The 27791-nt window shown below is 41.1% G+C and overlaps 2 protein-coding genes across 2 annotated transcripts; one reads left to right on the top strand and one right to left on the bottom strand.

Annotated features, from left to right (window-relative positions):
- The first annotated feature begins 15964 nt into the window (after positions 1–15964).
- On the top strand, positions 15965–25782 carry LOC118511527 (LIM homeobox transcription factor 1-beta). The gene is made up of 4 exons (XM_036054716.1): positions 15965–16653; positions 23608–23812; positions 24305–25071; positions 25136–25782. Exons 1-4 carry the CDS (start codon positions 16539–16541, stop codon positions 25459–25461), a joined length of 1413 nt encoding a protein of 470 aa, XP_035910609.1. The 5' UTR covers positions 15965–16538; the 3' UTR covers positions 25462–25782.
- Positions 25783–26823: 1041 nt separating this feature from the next.
- Positions 26824–27748, bottom strand: LOC118511528 (U6 snRNA-associated Sm-like protein LSm2). The gene is made up of 3 exons (XM_036054717.1): positions 27634–27748; positions 27498–27565; positions 26824–27399 (listed from the first exon to the last, which is right to left on the bottom strand). The coding sequence occupies exons 1-3, from the start codon at positions 27634–27636 to the stop codon at positions 27183–27185; spliced, it is 288 nt and encodes a 95-aa protein (XP_035910610.1). The 5' UTR covers positions 27637–27748; the 3' UTR covers positions 26824–27182.
- Positions 27749–27791: the final 43 nt, after the last annotated feature.

Here is a 27791-nt window from a genome sequence, read left to right as displayed (position 1 = left end):
ATCTCTAAACTGCTATTGACTGTTTGCCATTGCAAATAGAAACAAATCCTTTGGCCACTGTATTGGTCCTGGGCTTTCACACGGTATTGTGTTGCTGCCATACACCATACATTAAGCTGGATCTCGATGACGCGAGCATGAACGATTTGTGGGCACATTTTGTGTCTGCTAATGACCTTCTGTGGGCTTCGGTGGTCTGGGCTAGCGAACAAAGGATAATTTGAAATCATCATTAAACGGTCGGTTCTTTACGAGTTTTACGGACGATAAATTAAGTCTACGTTTAAAATAACAATCAAATTCGAATTCTTTTACGTGGGAAGACCATATTTTTAAAATAAGCGGTTAAAGTAAGCGGCTTTGTACATTATTTCGGATTAATTTTTATTTTCTTGCCTCTAGCCGCTTAATATTCTTCTCTTCTTCTTTGGCACTACAAACCTCGATAGGTCTCGGCCTGCCATTTCTGGCATTCTGTGACTTAATTTTACCCGTAGAAAAGTAGTCAGCCTTAAGTACAGGGAGGCGGTCTGGATGGGATTTGAACCCCGGCCCTGCCGTGTGAAGACCGGCGCCGCTGTCGCCTCGGCCACCGGACCGCCGCTAGCTGCTTAATATTATGAGAGCTAATTTTCATGAAAAACTTACACACGCTCACTCAATACCATTAGTGGAGCTAGATTCTTAAATATAAATTCTCAGGTTTTTCATCTTAACCAATTTAAATGTTATCATACTGTGCTGGTTGGTCAGGTCATCATTTCCTCAAGAAATGGTGATCCTTGGTAGCAGGTATCCGCTCAACGATGGGCCCATGGTTGCAAAAGTTTGAGTAGATACGAGCTACGATCGTACCAAGATAACAATATCTTTTTACCTCCTCACCAACTTCTTCTTCTTCTTGGTCTAGTCAGGGAAGAACACGTCTATAATGCATGGCCAGGTCGTCAATTTATCTCCAACAAACTCAGCTTAGAGCAGCAGGCTGTACTGGTGGAGCATGAGTCCAGTCTCCTCAGCTCAGCTCAGAGTCCGAACAGCTCAGCTAGTTCGTGGTTCATTGTTCTTCTCCACAAAGATATTAGACCTAAGTCATGAGGCGCCGCCGATTGAAAATGGCGAGTGCATTTTCCTCACGAACTTTGCCCTCAAGTTTCGAGCCTTTCGATGGTGCGATGGCAAGTAATTCTAGGCCTTGGTTGAATAGGACAGAATTCCTTTTGGCAAAATATTTTGTTGTTCTCTTCATGAGAACACGAGAGTTATAGTTACGTCTTGTCTGTCCGACACTTCCGTAGGTTCCTCGGGTGTTCCTCAAGGTAGTGTCCTTAGTCCTATTTTATTTCTGTTATTTGTTAATGACTGTGTTTCCACCCTCCCCGCCGAAGGTTTTCTGTTTTACGCAGACGATCTTAAGATCTTCCTTCCTGTGTCCTCGTCTGCTGACTGTTGTCTTCTCCAAACTGTACTTGATTCCTTCTCTGGTTGGTGTCGTAAAAATGGTCCACTCCTGTCCCCCGATAAGTGTTGTGTGATCTCGTTTTCCCGATCCCTTGCGATTCCGTTTAGCTACAGCGTCTGTGATACAGTTATACGTCGCGAATCCTCTGTAAAGGATTTAGGCGTGTGGCTCGACGACGACGACGACGGCTGGCTAAAAAATCACTGGGTCTGATTATTAGGCTATCGTCCGAAATCCGCGATCCCCTCTGCTTGAAGTCCCTGTACGGCTGTTGGGTACGTTACTCTTTGGAATATGCGGCTGTAGTCTGGTCTTCTCCAGGCTCTAGTGCGATGGCCAGACTGGAGAGTGTTCCATCTTGCTCTCCCTCCATTTCCAGTCCGTTGCCGTCTTCTAGGGCAAGAAACCATTGAGGAAAGGCATTTCCATATCATTGCAGGTCTACTGTTAAATGAACTTGATATCCCTTCTCTCCTCTCTGCCATCCCTCTCTATACTCCTTCCCGTCAGCTCCACGATAGACCTCCCCTTTATATCTCAATCTTCTATATATTTTTTTAATTCAGTAATCATTGCAAGTCAGTGTACATCTTTTTAAACAATAAACATTTTATATTCTTATAAAATAATAGAAAACTAAATCAAAATAAAAGTCACCATTAGTAAGAAGATAGAAAGGTTCCGATATTTAATAACAAAATACCACAGCAGCAATTACTTTCAAAACCATCATTTATGTGGCAACCAATCAACTCAAGCTCACAATTCACGACCACTCATCTCGATCTTCACGGTTTCATTACGCTACATCATGCTTTGATTTATGTTTTCTCGCCATCCTATAAAACAGGCTCAAAATATCATCTCCAGATCCTTCCCCGATATTTGCCGACAACTCATACGGTTCATCAAATCGCGCCCTGAAACATAAAACACACGAAATGAGCATCGTTATGATGTTTATCACCGTCTTCGAAGCTAGTCGCAAAAGGAACTCACATGCGTACCGCAACCCATTTGACATTGCCCGCGAGTCGCGTGTAAGTGATTTTAATATTTTTCACATTAATTTTCTTCTCGCGGGAACCACAAAAACCGCAGCGCTCCGTAACATAAATCCCACCGACCGATTGGGACTGCAAATACCCATCAACCGTACCCAGTGCTGGAAGTGTTGGGTTGATGTCTAATTTAACCTAATTTAATCCTCCCAGTTTTTATCACCACCGCCACCGGAGAACGCGGTGCGGTGTGAACGGCTTCTAGCAGGAGTATCATAAATATTTAATAAGTTCCCATCGAGGATTTATACTGCCTTCGGCTTCGGTGAATTCTATGGATTCGTACAGCCACATAACGCTTCCGCACAAGCGCTCAGAGATTAATCGAGCACCCGATGGATTAACGCAACATTAAACGCCGTGGCCACAAATGGAAGAATAAAATGACGCCCTTTTGCGCCCTTTGATGCGCCTCCTTAATCGATGCTCCGAAACGTGCACCTCATGCCAGCACCCGGTCATGAGAGAATGAATCTGACAAACCCGTCTTCTCTGGGCGCTATTTGAATCAAATTGTCGCTCAACAAAACAACCTGCTGCTGCCAGTTTTCCTTTCCCGGAAAACAAAACTTGGGGGAAAACTTCCGCCCTCACGTTCGCACGGGCGCTTGGTGCATCAGCTATTAATATTCAATAATATCACCTCCCTCGGGGACTGCGCAAGGCAGACAATTGTAACGTGAAAAATATTATAAAGTCATCAGCACACGCCGAAGATTAGGATGTTATCCCGGGGCAACAGTGCTTACTGACACGTGACCTTACCGTGCCGGCCATTCTGACCCGACGCTCGGTGCCAGCGTTAAACTGTTGCTAACTGGCTCGTCCGGGTTCGGTGGAAGCTGGTGGGAAAAATGGCATGCCGCAGTGCCACAGCATCGCGAGGTTTGTGTATCAATTGTCTGCGGAAAATTGTCAATGAAATGGATATTTCATGATGTGGTGTGCTGGTGATGTGCTCATTAATCCAGGAAGAGATACATGACACAGCAAAATATAATTGAAGATCATAAATAAATCATTTTTAAGAATCCTGTTTGAATTTCTGTTTGTAAAAATTTAAATTCGCTGTATTAGTGTTGTAATATTAACAAAATAGAATTAATGAACTTTTATAGAGTATAGCCATTTCATAATTTTTTGCCAAAAAATGGCTGCCGAATAAATGCTAATGTTCATCAGTTCAGCAATATTTCAAGACTTGTAAGTTTTATTTAGGTAGATCCGGTGGCCGAAGTGAAAGCGGCGCCGGTCTTCACACGGCAGGACCCGGATTCAAATCCCGTTTCGACCACTTCCCCGCACGCAGAGATGACCACTTTGCTACGGATAAAATCAAGTCGTAGAAGGCCAGAAATGGCAAACCAAGATCTTTCAAGGTTGTAGTGCCAAAGAAAAGGACGAAGAAAATTGATCTTCTAGGCGATAGATCTAACACCATTTTTTTTCAGATAATTTTTATTACTCCAAACTATCGAGCCACCACTTCCAGCCCTTTTGAGAACCTACTGAGGATTTAGAAAATAAAATCTCACATAAATTTAACCAAAAAATAAACAGGAGCGAGGTTAGTGAGATTGATCATAGATGGCGCCACAACGGCTTTAGTACTCCGACAGCCGCTAAACGCTTTGATTCGGGATCAGTGATCGGACGCTATTCAGGCTACACTCAGTGAGCGCTGTTTACGTTAATTTTATGGCAAGGAAATACGTAAGCTCACACATTTCTTTAAAACATAATCTCTCAGGTAAATAGTAAAGTTTTGAGCGTGTGTCGTTATTAAGTTACCTTAAATTAAATTAGAGTCTAATGTTAACTCATATCAAGACAACATTTCTCTCCAAATACATCAACTTACCGACCTTATCCTTTATGCTTTAATTAATTATTATCTCCTGAAAGAACATCTTTCCGTGATATACTAAAAGCACTCTTCCCAACACAACTTAAACGTTGCCACGTTGCCGGGTGATTACGATCTTCGTGCCACTTGACTCAACACGAGCAACGAGATTGAAAAATCAAAGTAGCTTGTATCACTTTCCTGTATCCGATTTTCCCAGCACACATCTCTGCTGGAGTGTTTTGATAGGTGCGGTACATCAGTGGGCCAATTTTGGGTGGAAATAAAAAATTGCAATCCACCCTTTAGCAACGGTTACCGGCATATGTATCGCGATGCTAAACAAAGGAATGGAAGTCTTTGAAGCTAACGCAAAACAATCTAGCCACGTGCCAACAGGTACCCGTGGCAGATACGCACGTGACCGAACAGCCGTACGCATCCAGCGGCTGCCGCCTTCGATATATGAGATTGAACGCGTTTTTTTTTAAGATCTGAAAGAAATAAAAATAAACAAACTCCGTTTGCAAGCTCAAACGAGACCAACAACATGATCAAGTCATCATCGTTGTTAATCGGTTGCTATCCATCTTCTTCACAGCTAGGCTACGGTGGCACCGTTTTCATTTACTTCCAGTTTTCACACAGCTCAGATGCTGCGATAAAAAATACACAACAGGTCCGACAAACACCCATCCAACAGTGAGATCACAGTTCACCGATACATACACAGTATCATTTCCCCTTGTTTTACCGAGAACAATTCGCTCGCAAGATTTTCCCTCAAAGATACAATGCCATCCCTTTTGTACCGACACAGGGGTTGGTCCTTGTTGTCCTAGCGAGACGAGCAGCAGCAGCTCATCCGTTAAACTGTTTGTAGTCCACTGTGCACGCCGATATTAATTCCACTGTTTACGGTTTACGGCTCAAATCCGGCGTCAAGTCACGTGTCACGGAGCGATGGGCGTCGTGCGAAGGGGTGGAGAGCAAATTGCCACCAACCGCTTTGCTAAACCCGACGAAGGCCTTGCGGACCCGGTGGACCCTGTATCGGAGATATTTTCGACGGACAAAAATCCGCCCGCCAGCGCTAATAGTCGGCGGGTGTCCTGCCGAAAATGCCGATCGTCTCCGAATGAATATTAAATAATGAAGTCGGGAATGTGTGAAATTAAAACGGGCCCGGGGAAGGAACGTGTGCCTTTGTTTACGATTTTATCGCCCTCCGGGAAAAAGGTGCGCGTGCACTTTTCCGGTTGCGCTAAACCTTTTCAATCGTGACCGCCCACCCCCGGTTCCGTTCTGTGTGGTTTAGCATTTGCTATGGCAATTGGAGTATGGCGCGGGACACTGTGCAGTGCACGGTACCGTTTGGGAAAAAGGTGTTGAACCGTGCGATATGGCAAAAAGGCGTAAGAAGAATCGCGGAATCAGCTTTGCTTGTGATTAAAAACATCATGTTTTACTAGCTATTTAGATTTAATTTTAAAACATATTGCTTCAATGGTTTATATTGATTTCCAAATTAAACGAACTATTCCAATTGATACTGTAAACCGAATAATCCTTGAAATTAATTTAAACCACATAAAAATGTATGCAACACAATTCACTACTCAATAATTTCATTCATTCGCAGCTTCAAAGCTACACTTCGGTAACAATCAGCTTCAGTTAAGCTGTATGGCTGCTTAAGAAAGGAATTAATCCTGAATGCACAATTGGAGCTGTTTAACATACTCATAACACTTGGATAGAGCTGCATGGCTGATTAAGGGATACTTGGAGCTCCATGGAACTTGACGGGTATTTTAAGAAAAATTTTAGTACTTTGTTATAAAGCTATTGGAATTGAAAAATTGCCTATCGCTATCAATCATTCTCAAAAGGTGTTGCAACAAAGGTTTTCAGAACTTTTTTCCAACTATCTTCCTCTGAATAAGTGTGAAAAAACATTTAAAATTGTGTAGAGGTCATTCTTCTCCATGCAAATTATTTCCCAATTTAATTGCTAATTCTATGGTTCACGCTTAATTTTTCCATCGTTTGATCAACTTTGGATAATGAAAAATACGGTAACAAAATTGAAGAAAGTTTTTGAATAAAATTAAAAAAAATAGCAATATTTAATTTTTTCATAAGTGTATTTTTCTTTATAAATTAAATGCGAGTTTCCGCCGAACAAAACTTATGTGACCAAATAATGTGAATCTTTTTTAATTATAATTATAAATAACATATTTACATACAACATACATACAATAGCCATAATAGTCAAACAATGGCGGATCTTTATGAAAACTTAACATTATTATATTCTGATAATAAAACACCTTGAAAAAATACTGTGCAAGACGACACTTTAATGCTGTTTAAGAGATTATTAAAATGTATTTGCATTTACATGCGGCCAGGCAATTAATATCTAAAGACCATCTTTAGCGCTCATTTAGTAATATGATATGCTGATCATTCGTGCTACATGCAAACGATGAATAATTTAATAATCCTACTGGCATTTAAGTAATGTGAATATTAATTGTCCTTTGTCAAAACTTTCTAAAAAATCACACAACATTCTTAAAGACCTAAACAAAATTAATTGGATGGTGATCGATCAATTGCAGCACAAGTTCGTATAAATAAAAAAAAGCTTTTGGATGTTGTTAAAAACCATTATTTTATCACACTTCGATGGATCGTTTACAAAGAGGAAAAGTAATAACTGGAAATGTTACTTAAGCCATCGTTTGCCACCAACTTTAAAACAAACCTTCTTTTTCTCCTGAGAAGTTCCACTCGCATTGTTGCAAAAACAACAAAACAATGCAACACAAACCGTTCAAGTATGTTAACTCTCGAGTTGAGACATATTTATCCTGAGGCAAACAAAACCCCAACAAACTGCTTCGTATGCTAATTAGCACCAATCACCACCACCATCGTACTAGGAACAATAACAACTTATTTGAATCCCAGTTTGTATTGAAATCGATACCACTCCATATTTGTCGCAGCACTACCCGAAGGTCCTCGAGGATCGGCCCGCCATAAATACCAACCACCACTTGAGGGTCTCTCTTCCGGCCGAGGTTGAGTTGTGGAACGGAAACAACAAAAAAATCGCTTACACAATGCTCGCTCTCCGGTGGTGTTGAAGGGGTTGTTGGTGCCGCAAGCAGTAGCTAATTGACATACGACAAAACGACAACCGCAACAGAAAAATAAAAAAAACAACTCGTCATCCGTTTTATGCCAAGCGCCAAAGCACGTTCTACTATCTGTGGTGATTAATATGTGTGAATAAAAAAAGTTAATAACGGTAGACCCTTCAAACCTTTAGCAAGAGCTACCTGAGGGATGTTTGCTTGTGTCAGCATAGGGCGCGGGCAACATAAATCTGCCCTCAGCAACCAAAACCAAAAAGCCCAGGTAATCGATCCAGCTACTTGAGGTGTACCACCATAGAGCTTTGAGTGATTTGTGATTTGTTTGTAGCCCAGCCCATGCAGAGATCTTCCACGCTTCTTGTACGCATCAAGGAAGTTCCAGTTTACGCTTCGAAGGCTGTGTTATTGTCTGCACTCGCGTCCATTTCGAATGACATAGGGTTGAGAGCATGCATGCAGGCTCCTGCAGCGTGTAAATAGCCACTTGAGTTCGAATTGAAGAATCAATTTGGAAACCTATTTGCCGGTCGGGGTTTTTTTGTTCCTGTCTCTCCAGTTCCAGTTGCGAAAAGTGTAAAAAAAGGATGCGCTAGCAGGGGTTTGTTTTACCCTGGTAGAGGGCCCCGTCTCTTCGGCGTATGGTTCCCAGTGAAGCATTAATCCGTTACGGGCGATACAGATGTTCGGTGCGGACGCACGCCAAGCATTAGGCTCCCTGCCCTGTGTACAGGGCATAAGTGGCGATTGTTTGACGACTTATGACAACGTATTTATACAACGTCCGTTCGGAATAGTGAACAACAAAGCGGGATGCATCATTTCTGAGGATTAGCAAACTTGGGACGGTTGATTGACGCCCTTTGGCCTCAAGTGGGACAAGGTTTGCTGGAAAAGGTCCAGTTAAGGTCTTCCTCTTTGCGATCAATTTTTTTGTTAAGTCAAACCGAATGCCAAAAGTGGTAAATAATTGCAGATAAATTGTTGAAAGAAAAACTTCGTCTCCTTCTGGTTGATTTTCTTTCGCAAATACCACCACTTGAGCTAATAATACTGCAACTGGATTTTTTTTTTGTGGTTCAATTTTGTTATGGCCACATTTTAAAGCAGTCAGCAAGGCTAGAAATGTTTTCCCCGAAAGTCCGGAAAAACATTTCTTAACCCCTTTCCGGCAGCAAGGACTTCTTAATTAACTTTAGTCGAAGCAGAAGCGATACAAACCGCGGCAATGGAAAATACTTAACTCAACTTCATCAATAAGGAAGTGAAGCTATTTTCTTCCCCTTTGCTTTGCTTGTTGGTGATTTGCTTTTAAAAAAGAATGCCTAAGTAATATGCCAAAAATGTCATAACTATGCAAATCAATTTTATGTAGCTGTTTTTTCTCTGTTCCTCAATTAAAAATTGAATGAAAGAAAAGAGTCGGCGGATAAGAGCTCTCTCGCGCTCTCTTTGTTTCATGTTTTGCATTTTGTGGTGTTGAAAGATATTTTTCGATTGTTTTTTTGCTACACCTAATTTTGCATTTCTTCACCAGAAGTTACCATTTGCACAATGGAATAGCCATGCGAAAATCCACCAGTGCCTAAAATCCTCAAGAAAATTAATTAAAAGCAAGAAATCCACAACCACACGCCTTCATCGTGCCTAGCGGATGACATTAAGATATTCTCTCGATCGGGATCTTCTTCTGGATTGTCACGTGGACCAAAGGAGACGCGACTGGGAAGAAGTGGAAGGAGGAGGTTTAGGAGATACGTTCCGCCCATCGCCCATCGTTCAATATTGACACTCGATGAATATTTATAGCCGTTTGACACATTTGACAACCCGAAACCCAACGCTTTTGGGCTACTAAGATGCAACAAAAACGGGAAATCTTTTGATATGCAATGCGAAGGAGTGATACGCTCCGAAACTTAAGGCTGATGATCCTGGTGGAGTTGTGTGTGGATCAAGACGACTTGCTTTTCATCACGCACAGCTTTTAACAAAACGAAAAGAAAACCTTCCAGCCATTTCCAGATCGTCTTTTCTTTTGTAAATTAATGAAAATTTATACAATATTGCTGTGAAACATGGCCAACCCCCAGCGCACACACACACCCCCGACGCTTGGTCCTTGCGGTGGATTTTATTGGATGAGAAGCGTTTTGTTGAATTTGCATTTCTTTTCAATTATTAGGCCAAAAGAATATTTGCCCTTTTTGGCTGTGGTGTGGTTGTTGGATTTTTTTGTTTGTGCTCCTCCTGGGACACTTTCTTTAATTTAGATTAGGATGTGGATGGACTAATTAAAATAGGCACGTTATTGGTTATGCAAAATCGGGTTTTGATTGATTCTTGAGGTTACAAAAAGTGGACACATTGTGAATATCGCAAACAAAACCGTTCAGATTGGTTGGTAAAGCACAATAGAAAGTCTTGAAGTCATAATGAAAAATTCTACATAAAATCATAGTTGATCAATATTGTACTCGTCTAATTTCTCTGAGCAAGAAACCGATTATATTCAGAATACTCTATAAATTAACTTTCAAGTGCCAAACTGAAATATTGAACTAAAACTTTTTCCCATTGTTGAATGCTTCAAGAATCTATTTATTAATATTTTACAATAGAGGATTTTATAGTAAAATAAGATGGGGAATGCCTTGTGCTTGTTGTACTGCATCAGCATAAGAAGTTTTAATAATTCAGCTACGAATCGTCTTACTTAAGCATAAATATTTAGAATGATGAACTCTTTTTAACGATGTTTAGTGAGATTCAACCAGTCTGTTAAGAACAGATACAATTTGTCTGCATTAAACAGTCTGCAGTAAACAGTCGACTACCTTTGAAGATTTGTTCGTACTATCTTGACTTTATATTCTGAAGGAAATAAAAATATCGAATCAGGCCAAGCCCTACCAATGCAACAGTTTTGTAAGACCGCAAGCAGCCCGAATGCACCTTTTGGCGTGAAAGTCGGAGGGCCTGAAAACTTTTTCGTTGTGTACCTTGTAGGTACAGGCGCCGGAGCATTGATTCAGACGGTGGAAAATATGCTTGACAAGATGGGCATCTTAATATACAACCTTTAGCCTCATTCCTCCCATCCATTTCTAACCAATGGACAGGATGCGTAAAAGAGATCATTCCAACGGCGATCAAGAAGTCAATAGAAGAGACCTCAACAGTATCCAACAATCAGAGCACTTTTTCAACCTTACTATGACAAAAGCGGAGGATCAATTGACCGCTGAGGTTTCGAAAGCCCACTACAGGATATGGAGAACATCCTTCGTCTTCTTCTTCTATTGAAGGACACCACTCTACGACACCAAAATTTAGCTTCCTAGTCTTTCCCGGATTACTACGTGACTGTGCTTACCCAACCTCTAGATTAGTGGACCGGCAACATAGTGCCATATGTCCTCCTGAAAACGTTAATACCCAATATATTTGTAATATATCTGTAATTTGTTAATTATTCGCAAAAGCTTTGAGGTTTGCCGCCTTTTAAATTTTGAAAAATATTTTAAATATATATTATTTATAAATGCTTGGAGGGAAGTTCCTCGAAATTCTTTCAATTTCTGATTTTTATTACTAATTTTAAGCTTTTTTGGATTAGAGTTGTAGTGGAGTAGTATTTGATTTTTCGAAGTTTAGTAATTTTTGAACATGAACAATGAATATAAAAGCGTAAAACAGGAAACTTTATTTAAAAAAATGAAACAGAAGAAAATTCCAACACACGACTTAGCAATGCTTGTAGCAATGAAAGCTAAAAGAAAGCAATAGACAAAACATTTAAATATGTAATGGAAATGTTTTATTCGCTCAACACAATCTGACAAAATATTGCTCAAATTTGGAAAAATATTGCTCAAATTTTGTTGTCATTTACCAAAAAATATGTTAGGAACTGTTATGCATTTTCTCTATAATTCCCAAGAACAAATAAAATCCTCGCTAAGCTACATAAAACGTGATGTTAAGCAAAGTTATTCGCTTTAACTTGATTACGCTTTTAACTTTCATTTAAATTTACTGTAAAGCTTCTGTCAATGGCTTGCACTTTTCTTATTAAGCATCTGGCTGAAACGCAATACGGAGTGATGAAATTTCAGCCTCTCGAACGACACACTCCACACTCGAGCGGACATTCCACACCGGCTTCTACGCAGTGCTAACGATATGTACTTCAGCATTTATCACCTTCCTAATAGCCTTGCAGTCTCGCAGTCTCGATCAGCGCCGAACCGCTCGAAAGTGCCTTGCCGTCCGTGTGTAAGTGATACTATCTTAACTGCTCTTATCACTGCCCGGGACGTGGCGTTTGTGCAGCACGCGAAACCAAATGCGCGAAGCACAACCATGCGCGAAGGAATGCATCCAGAGGGTCCAGAGGGATGGACCGGTACTGTGTCAACGCGCTGTATGTCTCAGCAAGAGTCGACGTCTTGGCTGTGCCCCCGTCCCCCCTCGGGAATAAAATGACACACTCTCGTCGCAGACACTCTTGACGATTTTTTGAATTGCGTATCGCGTAACCGTAACGCTGTTGAACTTTATTAAAAAATTACAATGGCACCGTGGTGTGCAAAAAAAAACAGGCGTAGGCGACAGTGAAGAAGCAAGTGAAGAAAAAAAACGCCGACAGCCAGCAACATCTTGAGCGAAAGGTGTCAGGGCATTTGGAATTGGAATTGATGGAAGAAAGTACAAGTGAGCACAATGGAACAGGACTCCCGCTCCCCGAGCTCGGAGTGTACGCTGCACGAGTGTCCTGTGTGTGAAGGAGTGAAAAGTGCTTCTCAGCGCCAAGTGGGGTGAATTAAAACGAAGAAAAATGTGTTCCGGGAGCCGGTGCTCCGGCTTTTTACACAGAGTTGGCAATCTTAGTCTGTATTTTATTCGATTAACTAATTCTATTATACACTTATCTTATTAAAATTGGGAGAAAAGGCAGTTGTTTTCAGTCTATAAAAATAGTTTCTAGTTTGATTTTTACAGTAGTTCAATTTTGAATGAAATTTAATCAAATTATCCCCTACTTTGTAATTCCGTTCCATAATTTATAGTTTTTTATATTCAAGAGTTTTGTAAACATCGGAAACATTGTTTGTGGACTCCAGAGTCATCAGAGTCAGATTTTAATTTTAATGCTCTATTTTACTACACTTGTAAATTTGGCTTTAGTGTAATTGTTGCCTAGATTGTCCCAATTGTATTATAAGTATCCAGCGCTCAACCGAGGGCGATCTGGTGGCCGAGGCGATAGCGGCACCGGTCTTCACACGGCAAAACCGGGGTTCAAATCTCATCCAAGAAGTTTTAGACAAGAAGGACATTTTTCGCGTATAAATACGAAAGTATTGTTATCCAAGAAGTTTTAGATAAATCTCATCCAAGAAGTTTTAGACAAGAAGGACATTTTTCGCGTATAAATACGAAAGTATTGTTATCCAATAGGGTATATTAGCTCTAGAAAATTATTATAGGAGAAAATCTCTCATTATTGTAGAGATAAACCGCGGCGAATGTTTGTTTGAAGTGATGCTTGGTAAATATCATGGACCCAATCCAGATCGCCTCCCCGTACGCGGAACTGGCTATCCAGCTACGTGTAAAACCAAGTCATAGAAAGCCAGAAAAAGCAGACCGAGACCTTTCGAGCTTGTAGTACCAAAGAAGAATAAGGGTCTTGAAGATTTCTAAACGATAAAATCCTTTTTCTTACGAATATGTTGACTGTAAGATCTTCATTTTATAATTCATCAATGCCCTTGTTGGACCGTCATCATGGCATCCAAAAGAGGAAGTTACAACGAATTAAATAGTGATTGTTTTTGAATAGATTACGTTTAATTTAATTACTTACGTTTTGACATTATAACAATGTAAAAAAACGTACTTTTTTTAAACTTTTGACAAACTTTTTTTGTCATTTGAAAATGACAAACTTTTTTTGACATTTTAAATGTAAAACAAAACATTGTCACTGGGATGTATTTAAACACCAATACTTTACCCCCTGCATGCAGACGTATTGAATTTGGACGTTTTTTTTTAAATAAAAAAAACAACTACCCGATAAAAAAACAGACTCAATATTCCCAAGTTATGCAAAAAACCAAACGGAAACACCACCTCTTGGAGTAACTGGAACAAGCAAAATGTACGCTTCGCAACCTACAGCCGGTGCTCTACTCGCACTCAAGGATGCTTTGCCATAGTAACCTGCCCGGCTACTATGACACACCAACGTCTTGTACAGCTTGTGGGCGCGTTCGCTAAGGTAGAAGAGATAAACAACAAGAACATCAACAACAGCAACCGATAGAAAAAAAACGCGAGATCATCGTCCCGCGAAGAATGGCTGCGCTCGCCCAAAGCATTGGCGCCATATTTATTTGTGTTCAAACGTCAAGCGTCGTCGTCGTCGTCGTCGGATGATGCGACTCTTTTCTTCGCTTTTCTTGCTACCCTTCCCAAGTGCTAAGGTTCCATCCTTCCTGTGGACATGACAGCAACAACAGCAAAAAGAATGTATACATAAACACATTCATACATATTGGCAACGGACGTAGCGCGATAAAAATGCAAAACCATTCTCATCAGCATTCAACGGACGGAATGGTGTTTTCGTGAGCGGAATTTCACCAAGCCACCAAATACTGAAGGGGGGATGGGAATAAGCAAATAAGCGAATCTCTTAAGTACAACAATGCTGCTGCTTCTGTCTGATTCTTCTTCTCTATTTGTTGTGCTAAAGGTAGTAAGTAACTTTTACACTTTCTTTGCAGGACCTTAGAAGGGAAGAGTAAGAAGAGGAAAATAGTTTAAGAAATCTGCAATTTGAATCGTAGCTTTAACTTATACATTCTTGTGTGTTAGCCAATACATTAGCTAGTAAAAGTAATATAAACGAGATAAAAATAAATACTATTGTAGCTGTAAAAAAATGGAAAAATTCCGATACAATATAGGAACAACGCTCATCATGTCTCACCAAACAAATAAATTCAATAGTACTACGTATATTCTCAGTAAAGTTCACGTATAGTAAAACAAATCTTAATGACAAACAGAAAAGCAGAAAAAAAGCTCACACCATGCAAAAACAGCAATTAAAACCTGACCGGCCTCATAACTAACCTGGTTCATTTTGTAAAGTAACATCATTTACATTCGAACAAATGGTAGGCTCGCTCCAAACTGTCCAAAAGGTGTTGAAGCAATAGGGAAAAAAATAAAAAGGAAAACAGGAGAGAACAAGCCTGAGTGCATGTTGAGGAAACGCGATTTTCCCCGCCATTGCGATTACGTTGCTGTGGTGATGTTGGGCAGACCACTGGAAGGCGTGTAAATTTGAAAGCGTTCTTATCAAATCTTTCGCTCTAACGTTGAGTCTCATTGGTAAGTAATAACCACTATCAATACGGATAAGCCGTTCATTAAGAATAAAATATAGGTAATTGCTACTATTTTTATGTTAATAATTTATGTTAATAAAATTTAAAAAAGCCACCTTTAAATTGAAAATTTCTTCATCCTCTTTTGGCACTGGAATCTCATGAGATTGTGACTAGACCTGCTTTATGCTTTCTTGACTTAATATACAGGCCCAAATATGAGAATTTTTTTCCAACCCGTAGTCCAACTAAGAGGATAGTCAAATCTGAAAGTATTAAGACGGATACCTTGATAAGATTTGATTGCGGTCCTACCATATTAGAAACTAGTGCTTTATATTCCCCTTATAAATATTTACTTAATTCAAATTCAAAGGATCTTAAGACGCTTCCCATTTGCTCTAGATCCTTCATAATTCCAACGTCTGATTTATTTTTCGTGCCTGGTTTGTGTTAAAAAAGTGAATCATTTTCTCTTTCCAGAATTTATAATTTATAACTTCACTCAAATTAATTCTTCATCGTAACAAGTTGTTAAAAAATTCTTAAAACATTTATCAGTCCCAAGAACAGTTACGCACGCAAAGTACGATTTCATATTTACACACCACGTACGTTCATGGTTTGCCCTCGATACGACCGACCAACACCAGGAGGCTGTTGTATTTTTTTTTCTTTCACCGTTTCTACGCGGCGCTCACCGAAACAGGCGTGGCTACGTCTTACTGTTTTTCCCCGTCTTCTTCTTTCTCATCGCCTTACCTGAGGCGCCATCGCCATAGCACATGCGCCATGCGCCTTTTCGATGCACACAGATTCTTACCGACAGCTGCTGCATTTCTTCAACCAGACACACACACCACTAAACAACACACTTTTCGGTATCGATTTATCGATAAAGAAATCGTTCAAAGGCCGCATGCCTCCTGTCTGGGATTCGGTACACCTTCTTTTCACCCCCTTTTGTTTGTGGCACCCCCTACGGATTTCTCCTGTCCCCTTCCTTCCATGCGTGACGTTTTCCCATCAGCTGAAAAGGCGGTGAGAGCAAACGCTCGCTCGCTCGCTCGCTCGCTCTCTCTCACTTATTGATGATTTTCACGATCCCATGCTTTTTCCACCAGACACACACACATGCGTATACGCACAGAGGGTTGCAAATCATCAGGCCCGACGGACGGACTGACTCTGGTTCCAATCTGTCGCACATGCGTTTTGTCGTTCGCAGCGTTCGGACGTGTTGTGCTGCCGTGCCGCGAGCGACATTCAGAGACCCACAGCGAAAACATCGCCGCAGAATACATCGATCCCGGGTGCCGTGTGCGTATCTGTAAATTCGTCGGCTTTGTGAGGAAAATTCCTACCGAACCTCGATAACAGTGCAAGTGCAGTGTGTATCGTAAAGAAACATGACCAAGTTAGGCAAGAGAACAGGTGTTTGTGTGTAACATCAACGTGCAATTGTTTTACCGAAAACTGGACACCAACAACCCAAAACAAACCTCAAATGATCCAGCCAATAAAGTGAGTGCAGTGATTGGAAGCATAGAAAATTTGGAAAAATCGATAAAGTGAAAAAAACAGTGCTTGAAGATGCTGGAGTTTTATCATAATCTCAACATAAACACCGGTTTGCCGCCTGGAGCTTCGAATGCGGACACTAGCTTAAAGGATAATAATAACATGCTCGACGGTACTGAACGGACAGGTAAGTGGAGTGGCGGATCGGTCCTTGATTAGAATTGGATTGACTGTTTGGGTAGTTCATAAGGATTTTGAGACTCATTAGACCTCGTCTGTCTCCTTTGGAATGGGAAAGAAATCCGGAGTTTATAGTTGTGTTTATCATTATAGTTTGAGATATTTGAAATATAGATCATGAAAGAGTCAAACCATCTAAAGTGGCCAACTATGTTGTAGACTAAAGCTCGTTATGTATGAAAAAAGACATTATTTCCCTGATCTTGTCTTTCGACTCACAATATAACCTTAAATTTTCGGCTCAAATTATCCTAGAAGTTGTGTGTTGTTGTAATAAGTTGTTTATTTATTGGAATACAAGGTTTAATGTATTTTCTTGACCTATATTCAACACACAAATACTAGGAGAGTTGCCCTACAGCATTCAGGCTGTGGGTCAGTTGATCACATCAGTTATCATTATTCCTTATTTTCCTTTTCTAGAAATTTGTAAGAATCTTAGAAAATAATGATTATAATTTATTTCTGCGAAAAAAAAAAAATTAATCGTATTGCAATGGTGTGAATCAGGCACGCTAATTATTTTATGTCTGTTAAGAAAGTGCAAATAACGAGAATGGGAGAATCAGTATTGAAACAACCCAAGTACAAGTTTTTTGTACAGTTTCTAGAAAGTTTATAAACAATCGTTCTATAAAGTTTTTGCTATTTACCTTTCTCAATTATCAATTGATCTAAACGCTGGTTTCCACAAGTTTTTTACGGGGCTGCGGGCACTTTTGTCAGCACATAAATCCCTGTTATCTGTTACCATTAACAATTTACAAGATATTTGATGCGCTCGTTAACGTCTTTTTTGAAGTAACATTTCTGTACAAATTTTCTCTATAACATGCCCAAAACTAATAAATTAGAAGACTTCCTTACGGCTTGCATAATGTTTTATAAACAAGACTCTTTGTGACTCTCTTTGTGTCTTAAACATAAGCACAAATAGTTAGTTAAGAGATTTTATTAGAAAAAAAACATTTAAAGAGCAACGTTCTCACTCTGTCAACGTAGATGGTATTCAACTGATGTTGTCATGTTCACAGCGAATACTTGCTTCATTTTTCAAATTTTAATTTAATTTTATTTATTTATTTTTTTAAATTTCACTCAAATTCCAATGCCTTGACCTTCTATAAGAATTGCATATTTTTTTTTTGTTTCTTTTTCTACTGCTATTAAACAAGAGCTATCCCGTCCTAATGTTGAAAGTTGCTTTTTTTTTTGCTTATGAAATTTTTTTGCTTATTAAAATCGAATAATAGTCCCAATTTTGTCTCATGTACTTCGATCAGAATTGCCATCAGAATGACATTAATCGAATGATAGGATCGTTTTCCCAAAATCTTCAATTAATTCTTACAAAAAAACTGTACACAAATACCAAAACAAAAAACTAAGTGAATAAAGTTTTATGATTTAAGGTTATGCCTGCCATTCCTGGCCTACTAGACTGATTGATTGATTGATAGTTGGATAGTCAGTTCTCACTATGGGGGAACGGCCCCGATAAGATTTGAACCCCGGTCCTGCCGTGTGAAGACCTGCGACGTTGTCGCATTTACCACTGGGCTGCTCTTAACAAAATTAGGTGGTATTATTGTATTGTCCGCCACTGCGTTACAAAAGTTCATCATTATTCTTATTGTAATGATGATAGGTCTTACCTTATACTCCATCATAGATTTTTTTTAATTCTAAATAACAGGGTAGACAATACAAGACAGAGTACAATTTACATTGGTTTGGGTGTGTAAATATGAAATCGTAAAAGGGCACCTTATCTTATTTAAAATGAAGGCATTTTAACAAATAATTGAAAGGCCAATTGCTAGGCGTGATGGGAGCGAGCAATGGTTGGCTTGAAAAGGACAAATCGCTTCAGCAGAAACTTGTGAGGACTTGAACACTTCATCCAAGCTTGTTTGAAGTTGTGGCTACATAGTTGTGGTTTACTGTCTCCTGTAGAGTTTCCATGACAATTTTCATGACTTTTTGTACTAAACTTCTTTAAACTGCTTTCCAGCAGTGAAGCTTTCCAAATGTAAATACAACATATAGGTCCATAGAGGTAGGTCCAATTCGCGTAGGTTTTAAACGCTCACCTCGAAAAATGTGCTCACTCTTTCTCGCCCTGCTCAACTCAATTCGCACCGGAAGGAAGTCACACAGCGAACTCGACAAGGTTCGATGGGTTCGGAAATATTTGCACACAGATAAACAAGGCCCAGCACTTCCTTACAGGGTTTCGCCACAAAGTTTCTATCCCAAAAAACGGCAAGCTCGTGGATTTCCTCCACATCAATATGGTTTTTTCGTGGAAGCTGGTTTATACATCAACTTTGCTTGCCACGTCTCTCGGGGGTGACCTACACCGGCGAACGACGGAAGGCGCATGCGAACCATTTCACCCAGCTTCCAACCAACCGAGAGAAAGAGATAATATCTTTTTTCTTCTGCCGTTTTGAAGGAGGACGAAGGAAGATCTTTTAATCAATTCCGAACCACCAAAGCGTCTACGGGGCGCCATTTTTCGAGGACCATCTCGAGAGTTGGTCGAGTAGGTCGAGCCAGAAACTTCTCAAGCTCCGAAGAAGTATCCAAACTCGCCCTCCGCTACGTTCCAGTTAATAGGAACCTTCAAGCAACCGTCGTGGCCACTTTAACTTTTCCGGCATTCCGGCCCTAAAACCCGCATCCGTAATGTCTTGGAACCAAAAAACTGCTATTACATGGGGGCGTTTTCGCCAGGACACAGCTCCTTAGAGCGACCATTAGTGCAGAGTGGAGTGAAGTGAAGTGAAGAGGACGCATTTCGCAAATTTCACTCAAGTATCCAACCGGCTTCTTCCTATCGGCCAGCGTCACTTTGAACCACCAGCGGAAGTGAAACGTTTGTGGAACATTTCATCGCAAAATAATACCCGTTCTGTCGGGAAAGTTAACACTTGAAACTAAAACATCCCAAAGCCCGGAGCACCGGGGGCATCTTGGTCGGTTTGCCACGGTTAGAATAAAGTACTCAAACGTCGGTTGGTCGTCTGGTCGGGCGAACCTGTAAAACTCACTCGAAAGCCACAGACCAAGTCCGATCGGACATCCTGCCGTTGGGATGGAGATGGGATCCGGTTCTTTCATCGGTCTTATACCCAAAAGTATCCGTAATCGATAGCTCCGCTTCGTTGGCTTAAAGTTAAGAGGTCGTCCCCTTAGCCCGGCACCAACTCCTTTCTGTGCATTTCAACAATAACTGCTCGTGATGACGCTCGAGAGACGGCCCGTAATGTTCGTCAAGCGGCTAAAAATATCGACAGCACTGATGGGTTGGTGTGGTGTAAAATGATCTGCCACAGGGAACTTTAAACGGTTTCATTGCTTTTCGATGAGGAAGCTGGCTTTAAGGGTGTAAACTTTAATGTGCCAAAAATTGATAATGTGAGGTTTCACTGTTAACCATCGTTAAATATTGCAAAGAAATATGCCAGTGAAGTAACAAGCTTTTAAACTAGTTTTTTGAATGGAAAAAGGGTTTTTGAATGTTAATTTTTTAGTCTGCCAAACATAAATGATAATGGGAAATATCGATTAGATAATTAGCTTTACTGTTTTATAATTAAAAGTAAGCAGGAAGAGCTTACTATTCGATTAAACAAAAATACAACACACACAGACAACATACATTATTGATTATTTTACTCCATCTAATTGAATCTTTTATAGTAATATTTTATGAGCAGTTCTTAATATAACTATAACATGCAAATAAAAACTTATTATTTAACATTGAATTAAACATTTTGAACGGAAATGACAAGTGGAAACAGTTAATCAAGTGCGTAATAAAACGCTTAATTAAAATAAAATATATTCATAATTACAGTATTTTTCGTTTAAAAACATGATTTAAATTTATACATTGACGGACAGTAGAATAAAACCACTTTTATAACCCTTTTTTCAGACTAACCATTAGGGGTTACCAGACCATGTTCCCCTAAAAATTCATATAAAAAAAATTCCTGTGTTAAAAAACATTAATAATTTATTTTGTTTTTTTTTTAATTTGGTGCTCTCATTCTCTTGTCCATCACTGTAAAAAAAGTCGACGAAAACTACTTCTATTTTTTGAGACTATTTTGAAACAGCTGTGTGTCTTATAAATCAAATTTTCCCTGTTTTTTTTTGAAATTTTTTATAACAAACACACATTATATTTTTGTTTAAAATAATGTGTAAGGTTTTGAGTTGACATATACGAACAAAATTTAGTAAAAAAAAGTTTAAATTGTTTTTTTAACTTTTTATATTATTTCTTATAATAAAGTTTCTATAAAATCTAAAAAAAAAAAATTTGTATGATAATTTTTCGAACTGTGCATATTGTAAGATTAAAATTAAATACTATAACACAGCAACACAACTGTTTTCAAAATATGATCATTATTCTTGTATGAATAAGAAGAATAAAAACTGCATAAACACCTAACACAACATAAACAATTAGAGTGTTTTACCTCTTACTGAAAAAAAAGGAAAAAAAAAAACACGACAAACAAACCCCCCCCCCCCCCCCCTAACAGCACGGGAATTGAAACACATGATCGCACGATATTGATTAGTCAAATACAATCAAATAGAAAAAAATGGCGGAATATCGATAGAGATAAAAAACCGGAAAAGTGTGATAGAATAGGGGGGAAAAAGGCAGCCGAAAACATTCCACCACTTTTGTCGTCTTCCGTCATCCTAACATCCTCCTGTGCAACCTTGGGCCCAGGGTTTGGGGTGTATGATTTATACATGATTTATTGTTATTGTACACTCGTGCGCGGCCCGTAGCTTTCCCCCCGAGACGGTTTTATTTTTACCAAACAATTTGCGGGAACATATCAATACACGAAAGGTATTAGACCATGTACCACCCACCCACACGGGTTGGCAAGGGGGATGAGGTGGAGGAGAGTTGGGTGCCACAGCGGGGTGGCTGAACAGCTGATAAGAGACCACCAACGTACACATCGCGTTGTTTGCATATATTCACCCGTCGGGCTGTAAATAGTGTTTGACAACGAATTGTGATGGAAAACTAGCCACACGTTGTTACATTAAACACACACACAAAAATAATGATAAATGTGTAAGTGTAATATAAATTTATAATTCATTCTTAAGCAGTCACAATTTTATCGTAACGCAAAAATTAGCCACTAAGTAACCATTGCCTGTCATCGTTGCTTCGGTGTACTTAAATTTAATGTCACAACGGGCCACCACTTTACAGCCGCCATATTGTTTTCTACTACTTCGACCATATTATTTTTAGTATTACACCACCGCACACAAATTCATCACTTTCGCTCTGTAAAATGGTTTTCATGACCCAAATAACTGCCCCAGCACCGAAATGTACCGAAAATTACCGCACACACTCATAATTCACAAGCAGTTGATAAATGGCCGGATTGTCAGGATCCATAAATGCCTTCACAGTCACACCCACCCTGGCTCCCCATCTGGGAACTGTGATTTAAAATGCAAACACAGAGCAATAGTCCAGTCTGACGGGCTTTTTTTCTAGAAGCGAAAAGTTTTTGCGTTTCGGTGCGTAATGTGCTGGGGCCGGGTCATTCGAAACCATTTTATTACCAGTGTTGCCCATAGTGCGCCCTATTTGTTTATGCACTTGAAAATTGTTCATCCTTCTCCATTCTCGTTAACAACCGCTCGGTCAGGGCAAAACTACACAAATACGAGACATCGAAAACCCTCTTGCTAGGGACGAACACACTAACGCAGTATGCCATGTGGGACTTTAATCCACCCATGTTCTGTTAATGTACACAAACGTACTTAGCAATGTTTGCTTTCATGTTTATTGCAACAAATGCAACGCTTCATGAGTCACTTGCACATTTTATTGTGATGAGTTGACTTGCTTACGGGTGTCACGAGTCTCCCTATGCAGGCTTCATAATCGTACCCGCCAACCCCAGTGGCGGATCTAGGCTTGTGAAGCATTTTGGCGGGACGTCCCTCTTGGTGGTAGATGAGGTCCCTTCGATTAAGAGATTGTCGTCATGATAGATTAAGCTTACGAGTCTCTTAATTTTCTTAGCATTTTTGTTATACGTTCTCTTAGATCTCGATGTGTCTACTAAGACCATGAGCTCTCTTGGTAAACGAGGTCCCTTGGTCCATGAAGCAGCTCTTCAACTACGAGGACTCTTAGAAGGAATGTATGAGGTTTGTATAGGAGGTTCCCTCGATGACTAGGTCCTTTCGGAAGACAAGGCACATTGGACGATAAGATCCCTTAGACGAAGAGTTCTCTCTGTGAAAAAAAGCGTTTAGAACGATAAAGCCCCATTGGACGATGGGGCTCAAACAATACATTTTAAACTACCTTTAAGATCGCTAAGATTTTTTGGGCGGATTTTGTATGAAAATAAAATGAAATTGTCACCATCAAACTTACCAAAAATTACGCAGTGTTTAAGATTTGCAAATTTGAATCAAATATTACAAAACTATGTCAATTAGCGCCTTCCACCACTATCGACCAGCGTATACCCGCTTGTGTAACACTTCCGGCGTTCGACCACCGTCAACCCAACCTAACCTTCGATGGTTAGGTCCGACATCCGACGGAATTTGGAAGCGGAAACAGTTTCCCTGTTGAAAAAGGTTAGCGTTGGGTTATATATCCCAAGGGACATACCTGACCGCGGTGACATAAGCGGTGACGAGGTGTGAAGAAATTAGGCAAACTTTAGTTTCGGTTAAACATACATGCGCTTAATACAAGCCAGTAGGAATTGTTGTAGAATTTCATTACTCTTGTCCACCTTTTTTGCCAGGTTTAGCATTATCTATTCAAATTCCACCACTTCTTCCTCTCTCTCTTCTACTTCAGATATCGTCGGTACAATCAAGAGCGAAAAGACGCAGGAAATATGTGAAGGATGCGGCCAGAAGATAAAGGATCGCTACTTCATGAAGCTCTCCCCGGACCAGTTCTGGCACGAGCAGTGCCTTCTCTGCTGCATCTGCCGCATACAGCTAAACCAAACGTGCTACACGAAAAACACCAAGGTCTACTGCAAGGACGATTACTATCGGTGAGTATAGAAATTATTCACCAAAGAGCACTCGCGGGACTCACGGTCCTTAAAAGCTGGAATCCTTGGTCGATTTAAGAAATTGAAAATTAATCTTTTTTTCCGCAAATCGGTCACATGAAGTTATGTTCAAAAATGCACAAAATCCATGTCGTTTCACACTCCACGAATTCCCCTCCCCGTCTCCGATGTCGAGCCACAGATATGAATGATATGACATGAGTGTTTCATGTTCGTGGCAGCTCGCCCGACGCACTGGCCCGGCAGGTTACCATTCCAGTAGAACCCGTTTGCCATCGGTAAACTTCAGACGGAGATTGTCACCTTGCCTGGGTGGCCCTTGGATGGCCGGCGGCTAGACACTGGTTTCACAGGGCAGTGTGATGAAAATCCCGTTCCCCTTCCTGTGTGTCGTCACACCACTAGCTTTGTCTCTGCCCTTATTCGTTGCTAACCTGAGGTTTTTTTCGGATTTCTTTCTCTCTTTTCAAGAATTTTCGGTGTGTCATCCGTTAACCAGCAGCACCAGCACCTAAATGGTCGTACCGAGCGGGACTGTTACGGTTGTGGCGAACGAATCGCGCCGAGCGAACTCGTAATGCGAGCCAAACATCTCGTCTACCATCTGCACTGCTTTCTGTGCTACACCTGCAACCGGCCACTCCAGAAGGGCGAACCATTCTCACTCCGTGCCGGCAAGCTCATCTGTCAGCACGATCTGGAGAAAGATTTCTACGGTTCCGCGGCAGCAGCAGCAGCAGCGGCGGCCGCCATGCACCATCATCATGGAGCAGCGGCGGGACTCCCGCACCCATCGCATCTTGCCCCAGCCGCACACCTGTACGGGGACGGTGATGACTATCTGCTTGACGATGGACTCCGGACACGGGATGGGCGCCGTGGACCGAAGCGACCACGCACCATCCTTACCTCGGCCCAACGGCGCCAATTTAAGGCTTCGTTCGATGTGTCGCCGAAACCGTGCCGAAAGGTGCGGGAAGCACTGGCCAAAGATACCGGCCTGTCGGTGCGAGTCGTTCAGGTGTGGTTCCAGAACCAGCGAGCTAAGATGAAAAAGATTTCACGTAAATCGAAGGCCAATGCGAACGGGGCGGATGGCGAGAAGAACCATTCCGATAAGGAGGACAAATCGATCAAGCTGGAGTCGCCGAGCAGCGATCACAGCCATTACCTGGGGTTGGACAGTTCGTACAGCTCCTCGAGCCAACCGTTGAATCCAAACCTTCCTTACTCGCCTGGTAAGTGTTGGCCTTTGGCTTGACAATTCTGGATATTAATTAATCTCTCCTTTGCTTCTTGCAGATTTTCCCGACAACTCCGATGCCAGCCTGTGCAGTTCGGACATTTCGCTCGACGAAAGCTTCGACAACGTGGACGAGGCGACCTCCGACACGATGTCGCTCCAAAACCTAGACCTGCAACCTAACCTTACCGGCAGCGGTGGTAATAGCGGTGGACCACCGGGCCTTCACAATGGTCAATCGCAGCATCAGCAACAGCAGCTAGTCAATCACAACAACAACACGATCGGCACGATGATGTCGAACATGGCCGGTAGCATTACGCACATCGACAAGCTCTACCTGATGCAGAACTCGTACTTCAACTCGACGCAGATCGAACAGTGACCGGCACCGGAGTTGGTGCACCTGCCGCATCCTGTAACCGAACCGCACTAGTCAATCATCAAATTCCCGGCAATGATCGCGGGACGTCCCTTGAACCATTAATTTATGAGATTGGTAGTTTTTAGTAATTTATTGTTGTTACGAAAAGCTTCAGTTTTCCCTTTCCCGCGTGGGATTGCACTACCACCAGCCGACGACAGATTTAGCGAGCCAATTCACAGCATAGTCTGAGGTCGGGGCAGAGCACCTAAAGCTGAGCAATTGTGAAGAAATGTATAGAAAAAAAAACACAGACACACAGAACTATTCAAAACCGTCCTATGCTTTTGTTATGGATTTATGCCACTGATGACAAATGAGCTTCATTCAAATTAATCACTAATTATTGAATCTAGCTATTAGGAAGTCATTGGTTGATACAATGGCCCTGCGTCCATCTAAGCCTTTCCCCAGTTTTTGAAACCATGAAAAAGGTCTATAAGATCATAAACTGCACCAAATGTTAATGGAGGGAACATCGGTAGGCCTGATGACCCTTTTCGCTTCGAAGTCTTCCGATAGAGGTTGCCAACTTCCCTCTCAAAAAAAGAGTGTCCTCATTTGGAGCATCTTCAGGAATAATGCTGGGATTAAGACGGAGACGGAGTAGTTGATCGCTAAGGAATTAAATATCCGTTTTATCAAAGGGCAACAGCGCTCTGTGCAATGCAAGGTAAGAGCTGTTCGTATCGCATGGCGTACTATGACTCTGAGGGCTCTCCTATCCGCTGGTCATCATCATCAGATCACCAGGTAGATCTTTTAATTTACTTGGCTTCTTAAGTGAGGCCATTCCCCCAAAGAATCTGCTGGCCCGAGGTCGGGTTATCAGTAGTAGATCGAACTCTACTGGAGACCAGAACATCAGATGATAGAAACGAGGTGCCTCGTAGTCCGCAAGCGATTTTTTTCTTGGTGTAATTGTGTTCTATGCTCTTAAAGAACTGTCTAGAGCAGTTTGTGCGAGTACAGATACCCTGACGATGACCATACCCGGAACGATACGACGGTTGTGGCTCTTATTGAGGATGCCAGACTCATGTCCCAACCCCAGAAGGCTGTCTTCGTCTCCTGGACTAAGTGATGTTAAACCTGTGGAAGAATTTATTATTTAATTGCTTTCTGGCAAACTCCATTACGGTTCCTTCGACTATGACGCTGGTCATCATACGGCAGGGTGGATATAGAATTCCGTCCGGAGTATTTCCCCATACGGAGTACTAACTGGCCAGCTAAGGGTAAGATAAAGTTAAAGCTATAACCAATAAAGACAGGAATCTCCACACCTCTTGAGGTTGAAGATCCAAATAAGAAGAACTCGACTATGGGTTGATACGGGTAAAGAATCATCAGATTTTTTTGAGTCTTCACAACGTATATTTTTTAGTAAAATCAGTGAAAATGTTTATGAAATTATCAGCTCTTTTTACTTTTAACTCCTTACGATGTTTTGTGCCGTTAGCATTGCTTATCATACCATTAGAGTATATCATGCGACACTACTGGCATAGAATAAGGGTTTTTTATTGTTCATAGGCTAAACTGTTTTGTGTTTAGCTTCATTTCCCAGAGAGAACTCTTGCGCGAAACTTTGTCATCACGAACGTGATCCATGACCACGACACTCGTTCGACACCAGTAATTTACCATTATGTTTACACAATTTCTCACACTGTCTTTACTTATCGTACGCTTGTTACAGCTTCTTTTCGTGCCGCATCCTGCAGCAGTTGCGTGTCCACTTCGTCACCGGGCAGCTGCACGTACCGTACGACCGACCCGCGGATGAAGCAATTCTTTACCGACAGCATATGGGGATACTTTTCCGGATCGGTCACGCTGATGTCTGTGAGCTTTATGTTCAGGTACTGATCGACCGAATGTAGCGTGCCGCAGATGCTGTAATCGAAACCGCGAATCGTACATGAAAACCGGTCAACAAAACATACAACACAGTCGGCATAAGGCAAGGTGGTTTGCTGCTGGCGCGTGCTTACCTCAAATCGTTTTTCAACTCCACCACAACGTCCTTGCCCACGAGGGATTTGAAAAAGGAATAGAAAAGCTGCAAATAACAATGAAGCGTTTCTGTTAGTTTGTACTCTTTCAAACAAGCTAGAACATGGTAAGTACCATTTTTATGAAAGAAAATCACTCCCAAAAGTTGAACCGTTCCGAAGCCAGCGGCTTTGTTTTGTGTAGATTTGCCGACTCTTTGGCGCAAATGACAGCTCAGCGGAGCTGTCCAAACTGTCATCCGGGCAGGTTATACCATTTCTAATCAAGCGGTC

Source organism: Anopheles stephensi, chromosome 3 (genome assembly GCF_013141755.1).
Source record: "Anopheles stephensi strain Indian chromosome 3, UCI_ANSTEP_V1.0, whole genome shotgun sequence".
Taxonomy (NCBI): Eukaryota; Metazoa; Arthropoda; class Insecta; order Diptera; family Culicidae; genus Anopheles; species Anopheles stephensi.
The sequence above is the reverse complement of the archived record's forward strand: the minus strand, read 5'-3'. Positions and strand labels throughout refer to the sequence as shown.